The sequence below is a fragment of the Gossypium hirsutum genome, chromosome D03, assembly GCF_007990345.1.
Source record: "Gossypium hirsutum isolate 1008001.06 chromosome D03, Gossypium_hirsutum_v2.1, whole genome shotgun sequence".
NCBI lineage: Eukaryota > Viridiplantae > Streptophyta > Magnoliopsida > Malvales > Malvaceae > Gossypium > Gossypium hirsutum.
Genome location: NC_053439.1, coordinates 46,945,935 through 46,970,042, shown reverse-complemented (window position 1 = coordinate 46,970,042; position 24,108 = coordinate 46,945,935). Strand labels below are relative to the sequence as shown.

General features: G+C 32.7%; 2 protein-coding genes, 2 long non-coding RNA genes and 1 pseudogene across 8 annotated transcripts; 1 reads left to right on the top strand and 4 right to left on the bottom strand.

Annotated features, from left to right (window-relative positions):
• Positions 1-9,266: 9,266 nt before the first annotated feature.
• LOC107950862 (pre-mRNA-splicing factor ISY1 homolog) lies at positions 9,267-10,306 on the bottom strand (annotated as a pseudogene).
• Positions 10,307-11,401: 1,095 nt separating this feature from the next.
• LOC107950155 (very-long-chain 3-oxoacyl-CoA reductase 1-like) lies at positions 11,402-13,725 on the bottom strand. The gene is made up of 3 exons (NM_001327565.1): positions 13,000-13,725; positions 12,842-12,911; positions 11,402-11,848 (listed from the first exon to the last, which is right to left on the bottom strand). Exons 1-3 carry the CDS (start codon positions 13,635-13,637, stop codon positions 11,594-11,596), a joined length of 963 nt encoding a protein of 320 aa, NP_001314494.1. The 5' UTR covers positions 13,638-13,725; the 3' UTR covers positions 11,402-11,593.
• Positions 13,726-14,512: 787 nt separating this feature from the next.
• LOC107949939 (dynamin-related protein 3A) lies at positions 14,513-16,751 on the bottom strand. Of its 5 annotated transcripts, none has more exons than XM_041090297.1 (5): positions 16,118-16,751; positions 15,847-15,990; positions 15,635-15,759; positions 15,176-15,275; positions 14,513-15,004 (listed from the first exon to the last, which is right to left on the bottom strand). In XM_041090297.1, the coding sequence occupies exons 1-5, from the start codon at positions 16,142-16,144 to the stop codon at positions 14,984-14,986; spliced, it is 417 nt and encodes a 138-aa protein (XP_040946231.1). In that variant the 5' UTR covers positions 16,145-16,751; the 3' UTR covers positions 14,513-14,983. The 5 variants fall into 5 exon arrangements, 4 of the variants coding, with proteins under 4 accessions (XP_040946231.1, XP_016740185.2, XP_040946229.1 ...); XM_016884696.2 differs by having other exon boundaries at positions 14,513-15,028; positions 16,118-16,715; XR_005911461.1 differs by having other exon boundaries at positions 14,513-15,028; positions 15,176-15,754; positions 16,118-16,723.
• On the top strand, positions 15,236-19,243 carry LOC121215544 (uncharacterized). The gene is made up of 3 exons (XR_005911462.1): positions 15,236-15,374; positions 17,826-17,911; positions 19,201-19,243. It is a non-coding gene; the product is annotated as an uncharacterized lncRNA (long non-coding RNA).
• Positions 19,244-21,474: 2,231 nt separating this feature from the next.
• On the bottom strand, positions 21,475-22,776 carry LOC121215543 (uncharacterized). The gene is made up of 3 exons (XR_005911460.1): positions 22,584-22,776; positions 22,253-22,338; positions 21,475-21,853 (listed from the first exon to the last, which is right to left on the bottom strand). It is a non-coding gene; the product is annotated as an uncharacterized lncRNA (long non-coding RNA).
• Between the last annotated feature and the right edge of the window lie 1,332 nt (positions 22,777-24,108).

Here is a 24,108-nt window from a genome sequence, read left to right as displayed (position 1 = left end):
CACTCATTTGTCTCTTAATGAAGATGGTTTTATATTAGCAAAATTGAGGACGAAACCTTTGTTTCTTCAATGGATTCAAGAATTGCAGGATGAAAACCAGAAATTAGTGTTGAAACGACAGATGGTTCAGGATAATCTCAGTTCAGAGTGTAGAATTGATGATAGTGGTATGTTGTATTATCGTAATATAATTTGTGTTCTGAATAATTCAGATTTGAAAAATGATATTCTTTCTGAAGCTCACAGTAGCATTTATTCCATTCATTTGGGAAGTACGAAGATATATTGTGATTTGAAACAGATGTATTGGTGACCAGGTATGAAATGGGAAATTTATGAGTTCGTAGCAAAATGTCTGATTTGTCAGCAAGTGAAAGCAGAGTATCAGGTACCAACGGGTTTATTACAACCTGTCATGATTCCTGAATGGAAATGAGAACATGTCACGATGGATTTTGTATCCGAATTACCTGTGACTCTAAGAAAGAAAGATTCAATCTGGGTGATTATTGATAGATTGACTAAGTCGGCACGTTTTATCCCAATCAGGATAGACTTTTCATTTGAGAAGTTAGCGGAATTGTATATATCGGAGATTGTGAGATTACATGGGGTCCCCACATCCATTATTTTAGATCGGGATCCGAGGTTTACATCGAGATTTTGGAATAAGTTTCAAAAAGCTCTGGGTAAAGAGTTAAATTTTAGCACAACATTTCATCCTCAGACTGATGGGCAATCAGAACGAGTAATTCAGATTTTGGAAGATATGCAGAGATGTTGTATACTCGAGCTTGGAGGTAGTTGGGAAAGGTATTTACCGTTGGCTGAATTTGCATATAACAATAGCTATCAATCCAGAATAAAAATGGCACCATTTGAAGCTGTTTACGGATGGAAATGTAAGACTCCATTGTATTGGTCTGAACTGAGTGAATCCAAGCTAGTGGGAGTCGACTTGATCCGAGAAACTGAAGATAAAGTTCGAATTATCTAGAAAAGTTTGAAGGCTGCTTCTAACCGCCAGAAATCATATGCAGATTTGAAAAGAAGAGAGGTAGAATTTGATGTGGGTGATTGAGTTTTCCTAAAAGTTTCACCGTGGAAGAAAGTATTGTGGTTTTGTAAAAAAGGGAAATTGAGTCCAAGGTTTATCGGACCGTATGAAATTATTGAAAGAATCGACCCAGTAGCTTATAGATTAGCTCTACCTCCGGAACTTGAGAAAATTCATAATGTGTTTCATGTATCGATGCTAAGGAGGTTCAAATCTGATCCTTCACATGTGATTCCTCACAGTGAGATTGAATTGCAACCAGATATGACGTATTCGGAAGAACCGGTGAGAATTTTGGCTCGAGAGGTTAAGGAATTACAAAATAAATAGGTACCATTAGTTAAAGTATTATGACATCGTCATGGTTCAGAAGAATCGATGAGATCACATTATCCGAACTTATTCTCAGGTAACAAATTTCGAGGATGAAATTTCCTAAAAGGGGAGAGTTGTAACAGGCCAATTTTCAGTAGTGTCGAAAATAGTGGTTTGAGACCGCTAAATTCAACGAGTGAGTTCAAAGATTTTATTATTTATTTATTTACAGTCAAGTGTGATTTTAGAAAGATCTTTGAATTCGTGATGTATGTTTTAGAAAGATTTATTAAGTAAATTGTTATTGAAAACAAGGATCGAGACCTCAATTTCATAAATCAAGCCGTAAATATTTTTATAAATATTTAAGAAGTGTCATTAAGTTAGTATCAAAGCTTCATTAGAAAATTTTAACGTTTAGATAGTTAATTAAATAAAAGGACTAAATTGAAAAAAATGCAAAACATACTAATTAAAGAAATAGTGATTAAATAGTTTAAGTAGTAAATAAGGGAGGACCAAAAAGGAAATTATACATTCAATAAAAGGCTGGGACGACATTATGTACAAGAAATAACAAAATTAGTGTTAACAAGGGGTAAAATAGGAAATTTCGTAAAATTAAACTTAAAAATTGAAATTACAAGAGAATTCTAGAAATTTTCTCTTCTAAAACTTCAGAAAAATGCCATAAGAGGGTTTCTTAAGCTGATTTTCATGCTTTTGCTCCAAATGAGTTCAATTCTTGTCTTTTTCTTGTAATTTTTGTATTTTTAAGACTTCTACAATTAGGTCCAATTATCTAATTCATAAGTTTTTGAATTTATGGGTAATTTTGAAAGTTACCATTGATTAGTGCTGGATTTTTATGATGAACTAATATGGATTTAGAGCTTTAATTTTATTTTATGATGATTTTATCAAGTGATTTTGATAGATATTAGTTTTAGGACCAAATTGTGAAAAGGTTAATAATTAGGGTTTGGTGTTGAAATTCTGGATATCAAGAGCTGTATATTAGCCTAGAATGTTTAGATAAACTGTCAATTGAGAAGAATTAGCTCAATTGATGGATTAATTAGTAAGGGACTAATTTGCAAAAATTATCAAAATTGAGCGTTGTTGTGTAATTTTAAAAATTGTGGGGTATTAATTGTGGAGTAAATTGAAACTGAAATATATGCTAATGACTGAACAATTTTACATTTCAGATCAAGAGCCCGTAGATAAACGTGAAAAAGAGAAAATAGCAGAATAGTCGTTAAACTTCTACAATCTTGCAACTTAACCCATGTAAGTTCGTGTGGTTAAATTTAAATGTTAAATGTTAAATTGATGAATGGTATTATGTATTTATTAAATTTAAATGTTAAATGTTAAATTTATGAATGGTATTATGTATTTATTCATATCATTTGTTGACACTAAAATTATTGTTAAAGTTATGAAATTTAATTAAATGTTCGAAACGAATGAAACGTGAGATTGAGTACAGTTGTTCTGTGTAATCGATGAATTGACAGTAAATCACCCATGTAAACCGAGATTCAGCATTTGTTGCGAACTCTTGTTTTTACTTTCCATTTAGCTCTTACGAGCTTCAGTTAACTCATATGAGTTTTCGTTTAACCTTTTTGGGTTTCCATTCAGATCTTATGAACTTCTGTTCAACCCTTATGGGTTTCTGTTTAGCAGTTATGTGCTTCTGAGCAGCCTTCGGGATTCCATATACGATGTACTCATATCCGTAAGACGTTCTTTAATTTGTCAATGGTTGGTAAATGATGTATCAAATTTACGGTTGAAGATTCAAAACTATTATCGATATTGAGCTGAAATAAATGAATTCATATTGAAATTGTGATTGGCATGGTTTATTGTACGATAGGTATATTTTAATGTATTGTTATATTATGTTCGGTAAGATTTATGTTTAAAACCAATGAACTTACTAAGCTTCATTAAGCTTACTTGTGTTGTTTAATGTTTTTTTTAGATCTTTGAGAAGCCGGGAGATCGGATCAACACATCAAGCCATATTATCTAACTTAATCTGGTAGTTTTTGCAATGTATATTTTGGTTTATATGGCATGTATAGGATGGTAATATTTTGTGTAAATATTAAGAGTTATACTTTGTTTATATTTCAAACCAACTTATATGAGTATGGAAAAATCATGTATGAAGTATGTTTGATATGTTTAAATGATGGATAATTAAAAGACCTATTGAGGCATGGTTTGAACTATTGAATTTAGTAGTATATATACCTAACTGTAATTAATTAATTTGGTAAGTTAAGATATTTGATTATATGTAATGGTAAGTTAGTCATAAGAACTTGATATTAGCTTGATTTGAAGGTTTTGTTATGACTTGTGAGAGTAAAATTGGTTGTTCATAGGTAGATAACATGATTGGGTGAGAAAGTGGCCTTAAAATGGCCTATTTCCATCCACATGGGTAGAAACACGGGCGTGTGTCTCAGCCATGTGTGACACACGGCCTAGCACGTGGGCATATAATCTGCCGTGTGTCCCCTGCACCTTAAAATTTTAAAATAGAATGCCCAGGTTTTTGTACACGGCCTAGCACACAGGCATGTAACTTGGCCGTGTGGCCCTTGCACCTTGCACACAGCCTATCACACGGGCGTGTGGTTGCCCTTGTGACCCAAGCCAGAGAGTTACATGGGTAAAGACACGAGCTGGGACATGGTCGTGTGTCTCACATCGAATGTCCACACGACCGTGTGAGCCACACAAGTGTGTGTCCTTTGTACCTAGGAAAATTTTAAGATTTTGTGAAAAATTTCTTAAGTATCCGGTTTAGTCCTGATTCACTTCTAAGGTGTATATTAGGCCTCGAGGTCTCATACAAGGGACAAAGTGAGTATTTTATTATTGGTTTCTGATATGTTTATTAAATGTTATAAAATGTTCATTTTTATTTTGCAAAGTTCGATAATACTTTGTAACCCTGTTACTGTAACGGATAAGGGTTATATGTGTTATAGGTCTAACCTTACAATGACATGTTTCAAGCTATTTATAGAACTAAGAAACTAAAAAGCCACATTCGACCATTAAAGGTTGTTCATGCTTGAACTGAATACATTCATGTATAGTAATGGTTGAAAGGTCAAGTTCTTCCTCCTCTGTCGTACATGTATTCTTATGATGGAAGAAATCTTCACATGCTTTGAATGAACACCAAGGGACTCCTTCATCTCCTTTGACCATACATGAATATGCATGGGACATGCATTCTTTGTAACAACCCGGTTTTGACCCTAATCGGAACAGTGGTTTCAGGACCACAAATCCGAATTAGAAAAATATTTTTATATTATTTTCTGTGATCATTATGTGTGAATTTACTAGTGTGAAAATTTCGTGCTTTAATTTCACCATTTGAGTGTCTGATTAAATAAAAGGATTAAATCGCGTAAAATAAAAATGTAATGGTTAAATATGGAAGTGTCTAATTGTTGTTGTTTCTATAATTTAGAGGTTTTATTATGCAATTAGCCACTATGTAAGTTAGTGGGTGGCAAAGGACTAAAGTAACCTTATTATATATGTTTTATATATATATTAGTAAAGGTTAATATAGTAAATAAATAATAAGGTTAGTATATGTTTAATATAACAAATTAATATGTCATGTTCTTCACCTTTTAGCCGAATTTGAGAGGAAAAAAAAGGTTTAAAGCTTTGTTTCATTTGGCACATTCAAACTTTGATTAAGGTATGGATTTTGTTCGGTTTTTGATGATTTTTATGTTTTTGAGATCGTTGCTTCGAATACTATTTGACCCATGCTTGAATTTTTGATTTTAATGAATATTTTGAGCTATGACATTGATGAATAATTGTGTTTTGTGATGTTTGATAATGAAAAATGAAAGATATGTTTTAGATTAATATATTTTGTATTGGAATTTTTGGTGAAATTGAGTAATTAGGGCTAAATTGCAAAAATAATATTTTTAGGGACTAGAATGTGAAATAAATAAAATGTTTGAACTTAGATGGACTATAGGAAGATTCGGCCTAGATATGGTATACACAAATTTTGTGTATTTTGTGTTTTATGCAAAAAGGATTAAATTGCAAAAAGTGTAAAATATTAGGGGCAAAATGGTAATTTTCCCATTTATGTATTTTTTGAATTAATTGAATGTTTTGATGAATAAAAAGGTTAAATTTGATTATGTTTAGATCAAGAAACGAAGAAAACGAATTTAGATCGGGAGAAAACGAAAGTAATCGAATAGTCGATCGTGTTCGTCGATATCCGAGGTAAGTCTGTTAGCAAAATTCATGTTATCAAATCAATATATATATATAAGTATATTTATTTTATAATTAATGAGCTATAACTACAAGTATAAAATTTATGTTAGTTGATGTGTGAATTTTATACATATATATGTGATGTTCGAATAGGTATGTTTATAAAAGTATAAATTTTTGGATTCAATTAAAAGTTCAAATGTTATGGTTGTGTTTATATAATGTGCGAATATATATGTGTGTAATATATATATATTTAAATTCTTGATCTTACTTGAAGTATGAATGTTATATAAGTTTATAAAAGATTCGAATATATTAAGGTATATACATGTACAATTTTTGTTTTTTTTTTAATCAAAGGCATATATATATGTGGATCGAACAAGTTTGCATATACATGTATGATACCTTATATGGATTTGAGAATGAACTTATGGATGTATATATTAGATTTGAATATGTATGAGTATACAAGTATAAATTCATGCTTTGATTATGAGTACGTAATTATATATGTATATGATAGACTCAAATATATATATAAATGTATTCGGTTGAATTATTGAATTATCAAGTTTGGAATTGGTGAATTGAATCAGGTTATAAACCTAGCAGGCTAAGTGCCGGTGATCTGAATCAGGCTATAAGCCTAGCAGGCTAAGTGCCGGTGATATGAATCAGGTTATAAACCTAGCAGGCTAAGTGCCGGTGATCTGAATCAGGCTATAAGCCTAGCAGGCTAAGTGCCTGTGATATTAATCAGGTTATAAACCTAGCAGGCTAAGTACTGGTGATCCGAATATGCTAAATTAAGTGATTATATGCATTTGATATACATATATAAATATATAAATGATGTTAGTTTATTTTAACTTAATGATGGAATAAGTATAAGTATATATATATTTAAATTTTTGCTCTTGACTTACTAAGTTTTAATAGCTTAATGTGTGTTGTATTTGTTCACCTCTGTTTTATAGATTTTGAAGTCGCGTTACGAGCTCGGGGATCGTCAACATAGTCTATCACACTATCGACCGTCTTTGGTATTTTATATATTTTAAACTCGAACCTATGACATGTATAGTCTAGATAATATGTTTAAATTTGGGATATGTGAATATGAGCCATGTGAAAATGGCTTACTGTGTTTTGACCCATTTTGGTGCCTATGCATATAGTTTTAAATGTCATTAAGATGGAGATTTTATTTATGCATAGTTGATTAAATTATAAGCTATGATAGATAAGTAAGTGTTATTTAATTTGCTGAACTCAATACTTTGAAATTTTAATTAGTTTGATGCTTATTCATTATTGCATTCGATATATATAAAAAAATTTGAAGTTAATTGACGTGTTGTTCGATTTGTACTGCATAAGGGAGTTAAAGTTGAACTTAAGACAAGTTATTAGCTAATTAATATGCTGCTGTTATATTATGAAGCATTGACTGTCTTAATTAGGGCACAATTATGGTATTTAGATAATTAATATGCTAATGTTGTGATGTGAATCATTGGTTGTCCGATTTAAGACACTTATTGTATTTTAGTTGTTAAATGCTGCCGTTAGGAGGAGGATTATTGCTATCTAAAGCATGTAATTATGCTGTCCAAAATAGGACATCTTTGATTGAGTCATGCGAACATTAAATGATTGGAGTAATAAAGGTTAAAATTAACTGAAACTTGTAGCAATGCTGTCCAAAAGTGGCAATTGTTGTGTCTATTTATGTTTTAATATCTGGTCCGAATTTTGTAAGTAAATTGTTGACCAATTTTGGTGATAATAAATATCTATTACTTGATTCAATTAAAATAATAATAATTTTGAGTCGGATTTTGATCGGTAATGTCTCGTAACTCTAATCCAGCGACGGACTCGGGTTGAGGTGTTACATTCTTCATAAATGTTGCATTAAAAGCTGTCATGTTCATGAACTAGTGTAATGCATCTTTTAGATTCATCCTCCCAACTTGTGCATGTATGTGGAAATTCAATGTGCTAAATTTAATGTTGCACCTCCTCCTTGGATGCTCATTTTTCAAACTTATGATTATCAAAACCACTCGACTTTAGGGACAAACCACTTATACTTAACTATTAGTTCAATTAGCAAAAATTATCAAATCAAAATTCAATAAAAAACTATAATCAACTCAAAAAAATTAATAAACACTATTTACAAACTCACTCATCGGATTTGTGGCCCTGAAACCACTGTTCCTGATACAACTGAAAAACAAGCTGTTACAAGTATAGTTAAACTTGAAAAGCTAGAGTCGAGCTAGGAGACCTCTCATCTCATTACATTTTTAATGGCAATAAGTGTAGGTACTATATTTTGAGATAAAATGGCATGTACATAGGTAGACCAAATGTGTTCCCAAGTGCTAGGGACTAAAATGCAAACTCTTAAAACTTTATCTATTTTGGTATTTTAAATATAAGTATTTTGGTTCTACATGAAATAAATTATTGATGGTCATATGTATGCTTGTGATTGTGGTTTGATAATGTGATAATTTGGTTTATTCAGGGTTGTTTTGAATTGCTTTAAGGCATTTTGAAATGGTTTTAAGTGTTGTAAAGAATCCAAAATTTTGTAGGGGTTTTTGGCAAAATTTTCCAAATGGTTTTGAGCAAAAATTTCCCGAAGTATCAAGTATCAATGCCTATATTTACATTGGTGTAAATAGCAAGTCAGAATGCTATTTTGGTATCAATATTGATATTGGTATCGATATTGAAGGCTAGGTATCGATACCTAGGCCTAAGGTATCGATACCTTCATCAAAATTTGAATTTTTTGGAGTTCCAAAATATTATTTTGGTATCAATATTATGCAGAGGTATAGATAAAAGGTATCAATACCTTGTGTATAAGTATTGATACTTGATCCCTATTTTGAGTAAAAATAATTTTTAAATCATTTCCAAATGCAATTGAACATCCATTAATGACCCCAGATGTTTATAATAATAATTTTTGGGTTAAATAAGTTAAAACATTATGGGTAAATGCTTAAATTACACGGTGTCTAGCCAAAACTGCTTTGACACCAAATGTAATAGTCTTGTACTAAGTCCATACTGTCAGACCAAGTATAGGGGTGTTACAAAATTGCACTTAGTTACGGGTGAAAAATTAGATAAACCTTGAAATGAAAATATATTTACTATATTAATTGCATATGTGTATGCATAACAACGTTCGTAGACAAATTATCACTAGGGTTTGCATAGGAGGTGTTCGCATAACAATGTTAGCAGACAGATTATCACCAAGCATTCGCATAGGTGGTTTGCAGAGGGGTTCGCATACAGGTTCTCACATCTTCGCCTTTATTGACCCTTCCACTCTAGCTTAAACTCCTAAGATATAGAAAAATAACAATAGAAACCCTAAAAGTTTAAATACCAAAAACATAGTGCGTTTAAACCCCAAAACCATACTGAGTTCAAACACAACTATAGAAACCTAAGTTTTTTGACTGAGTTAAACCATACTAAGTTCAAACAAAAGTAACTATAGAAATAAAAACCCCAAGTTTTTTGACTGAGTTCAAATACCAAAACCATACCGAGTTCGAACAAAAGTAAACATAGAAGTCCAAGTCCAGGACAACAACTAAATTGAAGCTCATAATGGTAATTGCAACAGCAATACACCCTTCCACTTACAACTTGATTTCACAAACTTTTTTTTGTTTGGTCACTCCTCTCCAACATCTATTCTACCTATAGATATTAAACATGTCCATTGATTCACTCTACTCCTCCAACAACCCTACACTCGCATACTTACTTAAAAGTTTCATCTTTTTCCTTTCTACAATCATTCTCTCAATATCATTCTCACCAGGCAAAGGCACGTGCACAACAAATTCCCTCTCCTTATCCTTCCTCTCTTTCTCCTCCCTCTCCCTCTTCTCCTCCTCTACCACATCCTCCTCTCTCTAAAAAAACCTTTCTCATAGCAACTCCCACACTAACCACATTCGCCCCTTTCTTTGCCTCTTTCCTAATCTCCTTCACTCTTTGCTCCTACTCTTCGGCTTCAGCCCTCATCTTCGCCTCTGTTGGCCCCTCTACTCTAGCTAAAACTCCATCCTCTTCATCCTTATACCCATAATAACTCGCATCAATACTTTTATAAATATCATATATAGTTCTCCTTTTTTGCAACTTCGATGGCTTCTAAAACAAGTCCCTAACTCCCGACAACTTTTTTGTAGCTTCGAAATACTGATATGCAGGGCCACGTCTGTTAGGGTTCGAAACATGCACTGTGTTCCCTTCTAAATCCATCATTTTAGGGGTGTGTTAGGTGTAAGGCTGTCGTGTTCAAAGATACGTCGTTCCAAATGTGACTTTCTATCGTATAAGCTTATTGATCTTGTCGTTAAGGTCACAGAGTCGATGTTCCCCGAGGCCTTTATTCTGAATCTCGGTGACCTTGCGGTTGATCTTTCACATGATTTGTTGACACCATTTGTTAGCCTTAACGAGGTCATGACACTCAAAGGCAAGGAAAGGGCGACATTCTTTGGGCTTCTTTTTTTCCTCCGCTTTTAGAGTTATGAATCGATTTAGCATCGACTGAGCTTTCTCTTCATTTCAAGCCATACTACAATTGAGGATATTCAAAGGCAAAAACTCCATTTCCAATTAAATGCTGGAACTATTCATAGGTTTACAAATTACACCGCAGAACTTGAAAATCATAACAGTCTAGCATACTTAAAGTAATTTCTTAACTACTCACACTGAGAAACATGACAGTTAACATAATTATGACGAATCCCAGATCACTCACTAAAAATTGAGAATTAAACAAGTTTAACTTTACCTTTATCCTTGCTGATAGATGGTCCGGTTGATTCGCAACATACACAAACACACAAATTACTTACACAAACAAAACTTACAGAATTCACACATGTAAGCGAACCTAACTTTTTGGACAATCAAACCCAACAAGATAGAGACTTACCCTGATTGCTACGAACTTAGTTCAGAGCAGAGACTTAACAGCAAAATATTCAATGAGAGATTTCTCATAAAATAAAGATCGTATTTATAGACCTTAAGAGTCCTGGAAATCTTAGATACCCTACTCGACTTAGGAAAGACGTTACTTGCACCTAAAGTATTCCTAGATACTTCATATCTCTATTTTCTAATTTGAGTCTGAGTCTTAGTATGCCTAGTGTCGTTTAATGATTGCATGAATATCAAGAAGTAAAAACTTAAAACAAAAGCCAATTTAAACAAGACCACCTCAAATGCCCTTCCATTCATTTTTAACCGATGTCCCCTTTCAATTTTTTAATCATTACGGTTAAGTTAAGCTATCCATGAAAAAAGATTTATACCAAATTAAATATACTACCTGTTTTATGAGCAAAATCTGCTAGAGCTCCCAAGGGTTACTGGAGTGGGTATTTCGATCAAGGTTTTTAGAGGAAATGAAAACAGCAGCCTATTGTTACTTAAGACCTCATTTAAACCAGCCCAAACAGAGACACCAAATTACACAGGTATTTCTAGTCGAACTGTAATCATATTATTATTTCATTTTATGATTGCTTTCTTTTGGGGGTGTATAGGTTGTCCTTTGAGATTGTCAACTTTACCGAGGTTGCATGTTTAAGACCTGACATACTTTGGCATCTTTTGTATAAACGCAATAACACACTTTAAACTTGTAAAAGCAAATCATGCAGGAAAAGGGTTCATATATTTGTATACTTTCATCCTTGTCCTTCCCTAAGCATCCTAATACATAATGGAAGTGTCACAATGCAATTGCAATGCTTGAAAACAAATTTATAAAGGGTTGTGGATCTCATTCATCCAAGCAAAATATTGAACTCCATGAACAGAAAATAGAACAGACTCAACAATGTGTTTTCATTCCTTCTTCCTAGAATCTTTCATTTGCCCCCTCTTCCGAATGCCAAGACAGAAGCGCAAACGCCATGCATCAACCACACTCTCTGGCAGTGAATAAGCCAAGCCCCAGAGGATGGAATGGGGCCAGTAGGGCGTGCAACGAGGTTCATAGCCTATCCACCGCATTGCTGCACGAGCATATCCGTCTGTTGATGGAACAAAGAAAGATGATCTTTTGATTGATGCCATTTTTGTTGCCACATACAATGGAACCTGCATTAAGAAACCCATTGATTGATCAGAGAATGTCAATGAATAGAGTCTAGCTGCTCGCAATATTAAGTTACACAGATTATTGGCCATTAAGGTACAACCTTCTGTAAGCTATAGCTTTTGTCAACCAACCTAAATACATCAAATTCATAGAAGTTCAATTTTTATCTTGTACACGTCCAACAGAAAAACAAATTATATTCATAGACAAAATTGCACACGTCAATATACTTATACGATGTAGGTGTTGTTGGCAGTCTATGTTAATCTCTTCTAATTGCAAATCCAGTTATACTAAGAGATAGAAAAAAACGTTGTTCAATCAGCTTTCTTATTCACCATCTTATACTGCAAGCAAACTTGCTTAATACACTCGTAATAACATGTTATACTAAGAGAGTAAAAGTGACTGAAAGAGTTGATGGGTCCAAAACAGTAACTGTTTCTTTCCCCCCCAAAAGAAATTAGCTAATATAAACAATTTAATATTCCAGGGTTCTTAAATAGCATAATTTATTGAGCATAGTAAGTTCAATAAGCAAATCAAATTTGTCAACATTTCAGGTGAAGTAGATAAAATAAGACGCCTTTAGAAACAAGAAAACAAGATAATTGTATGTAGCTAATTTCTGATAACTTAGCAGGACAAACGGCCTATACAGATTACTTGTAGAAAACTTTATCTCAGAATCACTATATGTTGGCAAATCAGGTTGTTTGTAGGTAGAATATTGAACTGTAATTTACATATAATGGTATTTCTGTAGTCATCCTTCAATTATTGATTACTCAATCTAACAAATAAGGTGGTGGAACACTTCCTGTAATCAGATTTCGAAATAGTAAAAAAAACGTAGCCAAGCTATTTAGACAAATCCAGCAACGGCATAAGGATAAAAGATGTTCAAGTTCCATGAAAAAAAGCCTTAGTCTAGCATTTAGAACCCCTGGAATCAAAGCAGTAAATCATAGGCATATATTAGCAAACATTACCTGACACTGAACATCAATCCCACTGTTCTTGTATTCAACATAAAGGCACCTAGAGAATTGATCAATATACCTGAAACAATCCGAGAGAAAGATCAACTTTAGATGCTAAAAGCTAGAAATCAAAACCCAATTAGCTTTGCAAGTATCAAAACACTTACGCCTTAGTAGCAGCATAAACAGCATAAAGTGGATCAGAAGGGATGACAATGGCAGCACCAGACCCAATGTTCACAATTGCGCCTTTCTTTCTCTTCACCATCCCAGGCAAAACAGCTTGAGTTACCTTTGTGGTACCTTCAACATTAACCTTAATCAAATTCACCAACAGCTCCTCATCAACCTCGTGGAAGTACCTGGCATAAGGATATGAAATCCCAACATTGTTAATCAAAACCCCCACATCCAGTCCTTCAATAGTTTCTTTTATCTTCTTCACGCCTTCATCAAGATCGCCAGTGAAGTCCACAACAACTGTCCTGATCTGAATCTTGGCATACTTGGCCAAGATTGAATCGGAAACGTCTTTCAGTTTATCAGGATTACGGCCCACCAAGACAAGATTAAGGCCTTTCCTAGCCAGCTGAAAGGCAAATCCTTTGCCGATACCATCAGTTGGTCCAGTAACAAGACCCCAGGAACCATATTTTTTGAGATTCTTACCAGGTCTAAGAAAATTGATCCAGACCCATTTCAGAAAAACAAATGAAAACTTCAAGAGTGATAAAGAACCCAAAGTGAAAAGGAAAATAACCCAGAAAGGTTGAGCCTTGAGAGTATCGAAGAAGCAGGCTTCCATGGATTACGTAGAGGAGAAACTTGAAACTTGTGTGAGTACCAAAGAAAGAGATCTAAGGGATATAAATAGAGCGCACGATAACGAAAAGGGGAATCTTTAGCAGTTCGGTTAGGCAGAAACAGATGGGATTCAAAAAGAGAAAAAGGGAAGGATTGATTATCTATAAATGAAAAAAATAAAATAGTGGGTGAAGTAGATGAGCTGAAAACCACCTTCATTAACTACTTAGGAGTTTGACTGTTGAGGGGCTTTGGTATTTACAGGAAAATAAAATCACAGTGGAGGAGAAGAAACGTGCGAACTAGCTGATTTAAAAACAATGGTTTAATTTCTTTGGGCTACCCCCAACGTTTACCCTGTTTGCAGTTTAGTCATTATCATTTAATTTTAAATTTCCATAATAAACCAAAAAAAGGCATTTATCTTGTCATCCCTTTGGATAGTTTCCAGTACAAACGTTAATAATTTTACCAATTTGCTTACATTTAAAAAATATAATGACTTAAATGCTCTGCTGTTTGCTCCTCTTTTCATAGTGTAGGGACTAGTGGGATACTTTCACCTAAAGATATATACTTCATTTAAACACCCACACTCAGTCAATTTTTTTTAAGCCAAAATAAAAATTCGATGGAATTAAATGAAAATTTTTTTAATTAATTGAGATGACGAATTTTATTTTATCATATATTGACCCATTTACTTATAAGATGTAGGTGTTGTTGGCAGTCCATGTTAATTTATTCTGATGGTTACTTGTTTTCCTTTTTCTTTTCAAAGAACAGAAGAGTAAATTTAGGACTGTTTACAGCAGGTGTGATCGTTCAACTAAATTATAGATTACAGGAGCAAAAAGAAATGTAACAGGACCCAAATTTAGAATGCACCCAATTTTCTTTTTCTCACTCACGTTCGAATATTAATCAAATACAAATGATTGAACATGGATGCCTAAAGAAAAATGAAATGAAAATTCTCTTCTCGCAACTAGTGACGGGCAAAATTGAAACACTCTCATAAAAACAATATTGACATAGCAAATCCAGTTAACCAAACTTCGCTGCTAGGACGTATGAAGCTCTGTAAACTGTAATCTAGGAACAAGCCTATCACTTATGAGATGCATTAATCCCCTGGCTAGGCACCAAATTCAATCAGTGGGATCTGGGAACTGAGACGTGCATTCTTACCAACTAGTAGCGGAGTCCAACATTGGAGCTGAAACACAATGGTGGCTCTTCTGGATGGAGTAGTTTCCGAGCTCTGGGCTTGCTGGATGACAACATACAAGATGAACTTCTCTTACCGTTGGTGATTCGGGAGAATTTGGTCATCCGGGACTAGCATCAATACCCAAGTTTGTAGTCCTGCGTTGGAACTTCATTTAGCGTCTAAAGAAGGCAGAAAAATAGTTTCAGTCAAAAGAGACAAACGTCATAATATGAAAGAACGACTAGTAAAAAAGTTGAAATATGGATGGATGTCATAAGAGTTAAACAAACTTCCCTCAACATAAACAAAGTAAAGTAACTACAAACCTTAACAGCTTGCCTCAAAACACGCAACACTTCTTTCGCGTGCTTTCGTCTTGCAACAACCTCGTCCTGCTCCTGCAACAGCTCTTCGAAAAGGATCTCTCTGTGTATCCAAAGGTTCAGACTTCGGTAACAACATGCATACAGACATCTCCACAACAGTAACATTGAAAAGGGGGAAGAAAGAGAGAACAACATTCATGTAAGTGCAGGAATTTTGCATTAATTATTACAGCAAAAGCACATCTTTCACTTGTACATTCCTAATTGAATTAAATAACGTCAGATGATAGAATTATTCCATCATTACCCTTTTCTGTTTGTATACATTGATTTGCAATCTAATTTTTGGGCAATTAAAACACCAATATCTCCATGACTACATTATTTCAAGCGCTCATATAAGAAAATAATGTCAACCACAACTACCGAGAGGCAAATAAACATTTTTTTTTCATTTACCTATTCTGCAAGTTGAAAACTGAAACATGATATACTTCAAAAGCACCATCAACCAAAAGAGACATACTGGTACAATATTTGTATAAAAGTGTTATGAAGGTTTCCTTTTGTATGATTGACCTGAACTGATAAAAAGGGGGAAAATATTTTAGATTTGTCAGAATAATAACTTTAAACTTGACCAACAGGAGAGTTAAACGAAACAGTATTACCAGAAAGTGCATTATAGCCTTTGACACTAAGTCTTGAATGTTCTTCCGGACCTTATCAAAGTAGGATTTCACAAGTATTCTGGTGATAATTATTTCTGTAGCTTCATTCTCTGACATTTCAAGTGGTCTTAAGATTGACGGAGGCTGAGATCACCAAGGGAAAACATGAAGGAAGTGAATTTAGGACAAGCAAGATATGCTGCTATAAAGAAAAACAAAGTCATCAACACTTTCTCACACACAAGTGCAAGGCTTTAAAATGTATAGATACCTCTCTCGGTTGGATTGTTGATGACATATTCTCTGCATCATGTAGAGTTTCTTCAGGAGATTCAGTAGCTGCAGTCCCTCTAGGTGATGCCTTGCTCCAAAATATTGAAGAAATGCCCCAACTCCTTGTAGATAAACTGCCACCTAAATAAAAGTTACCTAAGTTGATGCTTATTAATGAACAGCCCTAAAAAACTGTCCATGCGACGGCCTATGGGTATCATCTATATGAGCGTCACAAACTCGCTTAGAAGATTCAGAAATAATGGTAAAACTATTTGTGGAAATATAAAATTATTTTAACTTTCTATAGTGTTAAATTTGGATCCTTCCTTCCATTGTTCTTGGCAATGTAAATACTATATTAATGAGTTTTTTCTTTGAAGCATATAACACAGAATAGTGCTGCAGTCTCTGCAAGGGACGTTAACCATAAGAATAAGATGTTCCAATAGAATGTATTATAATACACACCCATCTCATACTATATCTTCAGCCAAATGGAATGTTATCATACATACACAGATCTTGAAATTGCAGTGCACTGTTGATACACTGAAACATTCCGACCCAGATCAATCATAAACACACAGCCGGAATTTCATATTTTCTTTTCAAGATGTAAAAGAAAAAGCATCATATTTTCAGCCACTGAAATTCTCTTATCATAAAAAGATCAGTCAACCAGTCATACTAGAATCATGTGAGAAAGAAAACAAAAATAAACGAGAAACAAACAAACTTGGACTAGTGTAACAGCCCGATTTTGACCCAAATTGGAACAGTGGTTTCGGGACCACACATCCGAGTCCGAAAAATATTTTAATATTTTTTTCTGTGTTTATTATGTGTGAATTTATAAATGTGAAAGTTTCGTGAATTAATTTTATTGTTTGAGTGCTTAATTTGAGAATAGAGCTTAATCGCGTAAAATAAAAATTTAGTGGTTATTTTTAGAAGGTCAAATAGTGGTTGTTCTTTTAATATGAAGGTTTCATGTTGCAATTTTGCCATTGAATTAATGAATTGACGGCACTATGTATATATTATATAGTTTTTATAATAATTATAAAGGTTATAATAATAAATAATATATTATAAAGTTATTATAATAAAAAAAACAAACATAAGTTAAAAAGCCATCATCATTTTTTTTTTGTTTCTACTAACTGAATGTAAAAGAAAAGAAAAAGGAAAGAACAAGCTAATGGTTCAGCCATTTTGAATTTTGATTAAGGTTAGTTCTTTGTTCGGTTTTTGATAATTTTTACGTTTTTGATATCGTTGTTTTGTGTTTTTCAAAATCCATGCTTTAATTTTGTGAATTGATGATGATTTTGAAATGTGCCATTGATGGATGTTTGAGTTTTATGATGTTAGTTGATGAAATATGAAATATATGTGTTAGATTAACATGTTTTGTCTTGGGATTTTTGATGAATTTGAGTATTTAGGGCTAAATTGTGAAAATAAATTTTTGAGGGACTAAAATACGAAATAAATGAAATGCATGGACTTGTATGAGTATAATGAAGTTTCAGCCCAACCATAGTATAGTCAAAATTTGAATGTTTTGTGTTTTGTGTAATTCGGACTAAATTGTGAAAAATGTAAAATGTTAGGGGCAAATTTGTAATTTTCTATTTATGTGTTTTTGGATTAAATTGAAGTTAATAATATTTAAACTAGCTCATTTTGAATATGTTTAGATCAAGAACCAAAGAAATCGGAGCTAGATCGGGGAAAAACCAAAATCGTCGATTAATTATCCGATTTCAATTTTTCACTATCCGAGGTAAGTCTAATAGCAATTTAAATGTTATAAAATTGGAATTTATATAAATATATCTATCATACATTTAGTAAGCTGGAACTAAAAGAATATAAATTGAATAAAACTTAATGATTTTTCTATGTGATAGCCGAACATAGAAATTGATTTTGGGAGGTTGATATTAATGGTATAAATTACATGTATATTAGCTAAAGTATGCTTTAAGTTCAATGATATGAAGAATTTACATGGATAAGTAGTTCGAACGTAAAATTTAATTTCTTGAGTTGAAATTAAAGTTATGAATCATATATATAAAGTTTGAATGTATGATATAAGTTCTTTGAGCTGAACATAATATTATGAATTATATATATATGCACATATGGTTCGAATATATATATTTAAAGTTCTTGAGCTATATTTAATGTATGAATTTTATATACATATGTGGTTCAAATATAGGTTACAAAGTTTTTGAGCTGAATTTAATGTATGAATTTTACATACATATGTGGTTCGAATATAGGTTACAAATTCTTTGAGCTGAATTTTAATGTTGTAAATTATACATATGTGGTTCGAATGTTTGTTTGCTATGAAGAATTGAATATAATTCAATTCTTACAGAGATACGGTTATTGAGTAAGACTTATGTAAACATAAAGAATTATACGAAAGATCATCCTTGTATCTAAGATTTTCAGGCTTAATGCCTAGCAGACTTGATGTCGGTGAATTACTTCAGACTTTATGTTTAGCAGACTTGATGTCGGTGAATTACTTCAGACTTTATGTCTAGCAGGCTTTGTGCCGGTGAAATGTACCGGGCTTTGTGCCTAGCAGGCTTTATGCTGGTGTTTTATACAAGGTTCTATGTTCTATAAATCTTATGTGAGAAATAGTAAAAGCAAATAAATGTGTTAAGAAAGCTAAATTATTCAGGTATGTGTTAGTCATTTGCTTAATTAGTGTTAAGGTAAGTTGATTATTTTAAATTGATAATAGTTTCAAATGAAATATAGAGTATGAGTTAACCATTTGAATATAAGCATGTTTTGGCATAATGATTTGTTGAAAATTTGGCTTTGCTAAATATTTATGTGTATTTGGCCATATGGTTTGTTTATATGAAAATACAATGTGATTTTTATTAAAGTGTTATATGGTACAAAATATTAGAATATTTAGTTTATTTTAACTTAATGATGGAATAAGTATTAGTATATATATATATATGAATTTTTGCTTATGACTTACTAAGCTTTAATAGTTTACTGTGTGTGTTTTTGTTTACCTCTGTTTTATAGATTTTGGCAGTCGCGTTACGAGCTCGGGGATCATCAGCATAGTCTATCACACTATCGACTTCTTTTAGTATTTTGTTAAAGTTGAACTCGATCTTATGGCATGTATAGGCTTGATTATGTTTTGGTTAGTTTTGGATCATAATATATAAATAGGCATGCGAAAATGGTTTAATTTCCATGCTTGTGTTCGGTTTGGTTTAAAAATGGCTTGTTCATGATCATTTTGTTTAAATTGGGTTTTATGTGTTTTTGAATGGGTGCTTGATGCGTTTAATTTTTATGCTTGAATTTGACTACATTTGATCATGATTTGAGCTTGCATTTGAATGAGATATTCAAGTGACATGTATGTGATAAATTTGGTTTATGTTAGATATTAAAGTCTTGTGATATAAGTTGAATAAAAAGGTGATATTTAGTTATGTGTTTCGACAATAAGATTAATATTGGATGTTAGTTGAATTAAGATTATGTTATGTGATAATTAGGTATTTAGAAATATTGTATATGCATGTGGTGTATTTAAATTATGTTTGATTTGAAAATGTAAGTGATTATATGATTCAGTTTTGGTGTTCATATTTATATTGATAAGTATGTGTTTTGGAGAATATTAAGAAAACATAAATATGCTATGGTTTGAGTGTTATAATGACCGAATATGTCTTAATTAGTTTTGTAGTGATAATGAAATATGGATGTTCGGAAATGACCCATTTGGAGTACACACATGCACAATCTTGTAATAGGTTAATAAGTGTTTAATATGTACATAATGAACTAATTATGATTAGTGTATTAAGCCTACTTACATACGGACATGTTATATATATATTAGTGATGAGTTTGTTATAAATTGCTAATTATGGAACAATATATTTTAGTTCGGTACTATGTAATATTAATTGCATGCGATGTAATTTAGTTGAATGAAAATAGTTATTTACTAAAACATATGAATTAGCAAGTTTATTTTCAACTTTTGTATTTGGGTTTTACTATTTGAATAGTGACTTGTGTTATAATAAAACTAGAAGGGTATATGTGTTTTAAGTAAATTGGTTTTGTTATTTGAATTTTAATGACTAAGTTGTATATAGAAATATAATGATAAGTCTATTAAATTCAGTCAATGTAAATTATTGAATGTAAACGCATGATGTGCCGATTATGAAAAAGTGATTTTTGATTTATTTGATATTTTTACTTATGATTTATGTGACGACATATATGTTCGTTTTAAAATATGGAGTAAATTATAAAGAGTTTATTTTAGCTTTATGATTTAAAATTTGATTGATTTAAGAGACTTGTTTATGTGTACTTGTAAATTGTTCGGATGTGTGCTTTGTTTAGTAGTGCCTCGTAACTTTAATCGGCGACGGACGCGGGTCGGGGTGTTACAACTAGTCTTCAGTTAAAGAGTAAATTACCAGTTAATACAGGTAGCCCATTATTTGACTGAAGATGATTTCCCTGCCAAAATGCCATCATAGATTAAGTGCTTAAAAAGTAAATGATAAGCATGGTTCATAGTTCCAGATGTTTACACTTCTTTCCCCTTTTTTTTTCCCTTTAAAGAAAATTAACCCAAGTCTACCACCAAGATGTTACCTCAGTCTGAACCTTGATGCCACAATTACCCTTAGCTTACAATTGGTCCTCACAAAAATATTTAGGGATTCCTATGTGATAAAGCATAATGGTATTCTCCTACTATGTTAGAAGGGTTTCACTTGCATATACGAACAAAGGTCGGTGTGATGCATTGAAGAGCAGTACACTAAGGGTCAACCGTTCTCACTCAAAGTAATTGAAGCATGCATTTAATGCTAACAAGTATATGAACTAGATAGATAAGGATAAGTGCTTCAAATAATCAAGGGCTGAGAATAAGATTCAGTTTTAGTACTTCAAGGAGATATATCTAGGGACATGAATGGAGCTTGTTTGTTAGGGTGCTCAAAAAGAATATTCATTTATTACCAACTAAGATATCTTCACACAGATAAGAAACCTAATATATCATAAGACAAAGCCTGAAGCTTGGAGAGCTTTATGTTCATTTCTAGCAATTTCCTTTTAGCCTACTTCCTCCCCAGATGAATTCTTACAAAAAAAAAAGTAAAATAAAAATGTAAAAACAGACACCTGATTAGAAACACCATTCAAAACCGATCGAGGAGCAACATTGTTGAGTTTAAATCAGTATGCAAAGATCAAAACACCAAAAATTTGTGTTTGAAAGATGAAAAACAGAAGCAGAAGGGATGTTGGATGAAAGAAAAGTGTTGACTTATCTCATTACTTCAATTAGCAATATAACATGTACATAAGTAGTTCAAATACATTGGAAGAAAACAAACTTAACTTGCACTAGTATCCAAGCTGTAAAATCAGTTTAATGATAACCTAAAAAGCTACTAAATCAGCTAAGTACTTGACTAATCCTTGGGTAAACAAAATGTTACAATCAAACCAATAAAAGTCGCACGTTACAAAAGTTTAATAACCAAAATACATAATGGACATTAGCTTGCTGCTGCATTCTTGTGGACATTTGCATGCTGCTGCATTGTTGACAACTTTCAACAAACAGTTCGGGAGAACTGGCCCTTGTCAGATATAGGTACCTTTTCAGCATCCGCTCTCTCTTGAATGATAAAAAGATGAAGTAAATGTGTCTATATCATGTATAAAGTTAACAATATATACCCATTATTGTTGCAGAACAACAAATCAACCAATAAAAAGAACTTGAGAAGACATGATAGAATCATGCAGTTGTCAATTTAGAGTGTAAACTATTACATGTGAATCAACCTCAGATTTCAAAACAATTATTTGCTATTAATTTCTGTAATAATAGAATAGACGTTATAATATGTACTTTTAAAACAATTTCACATCCCTCCAGAAAATTCAGCTTCAACTGTCAGTCAGTCTCACAAAGGAAGATGAATGCTGCACCGAAGTGAGCAATATAAAACTATAACTCCATGCTAAAGGGCTAACTTCCTACACGTTGATTCAACTGAAATAACATCTATACCTTTGATGTCTCATCTGCTTCACAGCAAGCTCAACAGCTTTGTTCCCACCAGTAAAACTTGGATGCGAAGAATTTATATAATCCATCTGATATTAAAGAAAATGAAAACAAAAAATTTATAATCATGCATTATAGAATATTTCAAATATATGATTTTAATAGAAGACATGGTAGCTTATATCTTAGTCGGTGAATCACAAAATGGTCTGTAAAAATTAGATCTGAAACCTATACTAGTCAAATCAACTGAGGTATAGTTGCTTTCTGTGAGAGATGAAAAAAAAAGGATCATATCAAATAAATTGAATCATGAAAGCAGAAAAAATCATACCTACTAGGAACAGATACAAGCTGATAGTTCGTGCTAAATTTTTTGTACTAAAGAGGGTGCTAACCAAATCCCATCTAAACAAAAGAGCATGAATAATTACAGAATCACTAAACAGGACTCGAAATTTTCACCAAGCATTTTAGAAGTTTCTTTTTTGTTTCCTACTAAGTTTCTTCTAGGCCCAATGTATTTCCGTAAGAATCCACATGTCATACACGCAACCACATGCATATCCACGAGTAGACCCTAGGTTTCTAGAAACTCCTTATCATGTCAGTTTTTGGGTACCCAATAGATATTGCAGCATACACACTAACTCCTACATTATTGTAGATATTATATAAAAGAAGGAAAATAAGAAATAAATGACCTTCATCTCAATGACATTTCGTATCATTGTCTCAGCAGGCTTAGCACCAGCATCTAAAAAATTTCTTACAACGTCATTTATGTGTCTTCTTAACGATGGGAACCTCTTCAATCCAGTTGATTCACAAGCCTGGCAAACTGTTGCACAAAATTCACTCTATTCACCATATCCACATTTTGAACTCATAATTTCATTAGGTAAAAGATCTCAGTACTATGTGAAGTACTATTCTCGCCTTTACCAGTTCATCATAGACAATCCATAGACACTGATGACAAGGGTCTGACAACTGAGCAATTTGTCTTCTAACCAAACCTGAAACCCAGCGACATACATGATTTATAAGATCCACTGATTTCAACAATTGGTTAAGTTTTAACCAATCACTGTCATACTCACCTCTGGGACAAATGGAACATTTCTTAGACCAGAGGAATTTCTAAGGGCATACACAATATCCTCGTCAGTCAACTTTGCACGAGGGTCCACTTCCTGTAAAAAAGCAGCTAATCTCCTAGTTCTCAAGCAGGGAAAATTCCAGACAATACAAAAAGATAGAGCATCAATTACATAAGAGCTTTAGAAAGACAGAATCATAACCTCTAAGAGCTTCACAAACTGAAAAAGGTAGTGGATCCTGGCTCCTCCAAACAATTCTTTAGTTGACATGTCCCGACTTTTTCCATCAACCATAGCAGAAAAAACTTTCCAACAATGAGAAACAACAAAAACAAAATAGAAAACTTAGCAACAGCAGAAAATTTAGTGAGCAACATTCCGCTGTCCCACTTGAAATTAGAAGGCAACATATACAAATATACTAGATAATATGTGTAAGTATATATTTTTTGAAACGGTAAAAATGGAACATATTGGAAAATAAAAACCTCACCATCACAGTATCTTCTAAGAATGTGCAATAAGGCTGCTTCTTGTTCTCCCTGGATGTGGACATGAGTAATAATCAGAGATAACAAATTTGACAAAAAAGAAAAAAAGAAAAAGAAAATTCAGTTGTCTAAGAAATATGCTCAGCTTTATTGAGGCAAAGTCATGAACATGAAGGTGTAAGGGTAAGTATACTAAAAAAATAAGCAGCCATCACCAATAGCAAGAACTATTACATAGACCTCGGCCTCAGCTGTAATAGAACAT

Excerpts from the sequence above, each read along its gene's own strand:
- LOC107950155 (NM_001327565.1), bottom strand. The coding sequence starts at position 13,637 with ATGGAAGCCTGCTTCTTCGATACTCTCAAGGCTCAACCTTTCTGGGTT. Across the intron at positions 12,912-12,999 it reads GTTTATGCTGCTACTAAGGC|GTATATTGATCAATTCTCTA; the intron begins GTAAGTGTTTTG and ends GGATTGTTTCAG. Across the intron at positions 11,849-12,841 it reads GGATTGATGTTCAGTGTCAG|GTTCCATTGTATGTGGCAAC; the intron begins GTAATGTTTGCT and ends TTCTTAATGCAG.
- LOC107949939 (XM_041090294.1), bottom strand. The coding sequence starts at position 16,144 with ATGTCATCAACAATCCAACCGAGAGAG. Across the intron at positions 15,276-15,634 it reads GTTTTCAACTTGCAGAATAG|AGAGATCCTTTTCGAAGAGC; the intron begins GTAAATGAAAAA and ends TTGGATACACAG. Across the intron at positions 15,029-15,175 it reads TTTTGAGGCAAGCTGTTAAG|ACGCTAAATGAAGTTCCAAC; the intron begins GTTTGTAGTTAC and ends TGCCTTCTTTAG.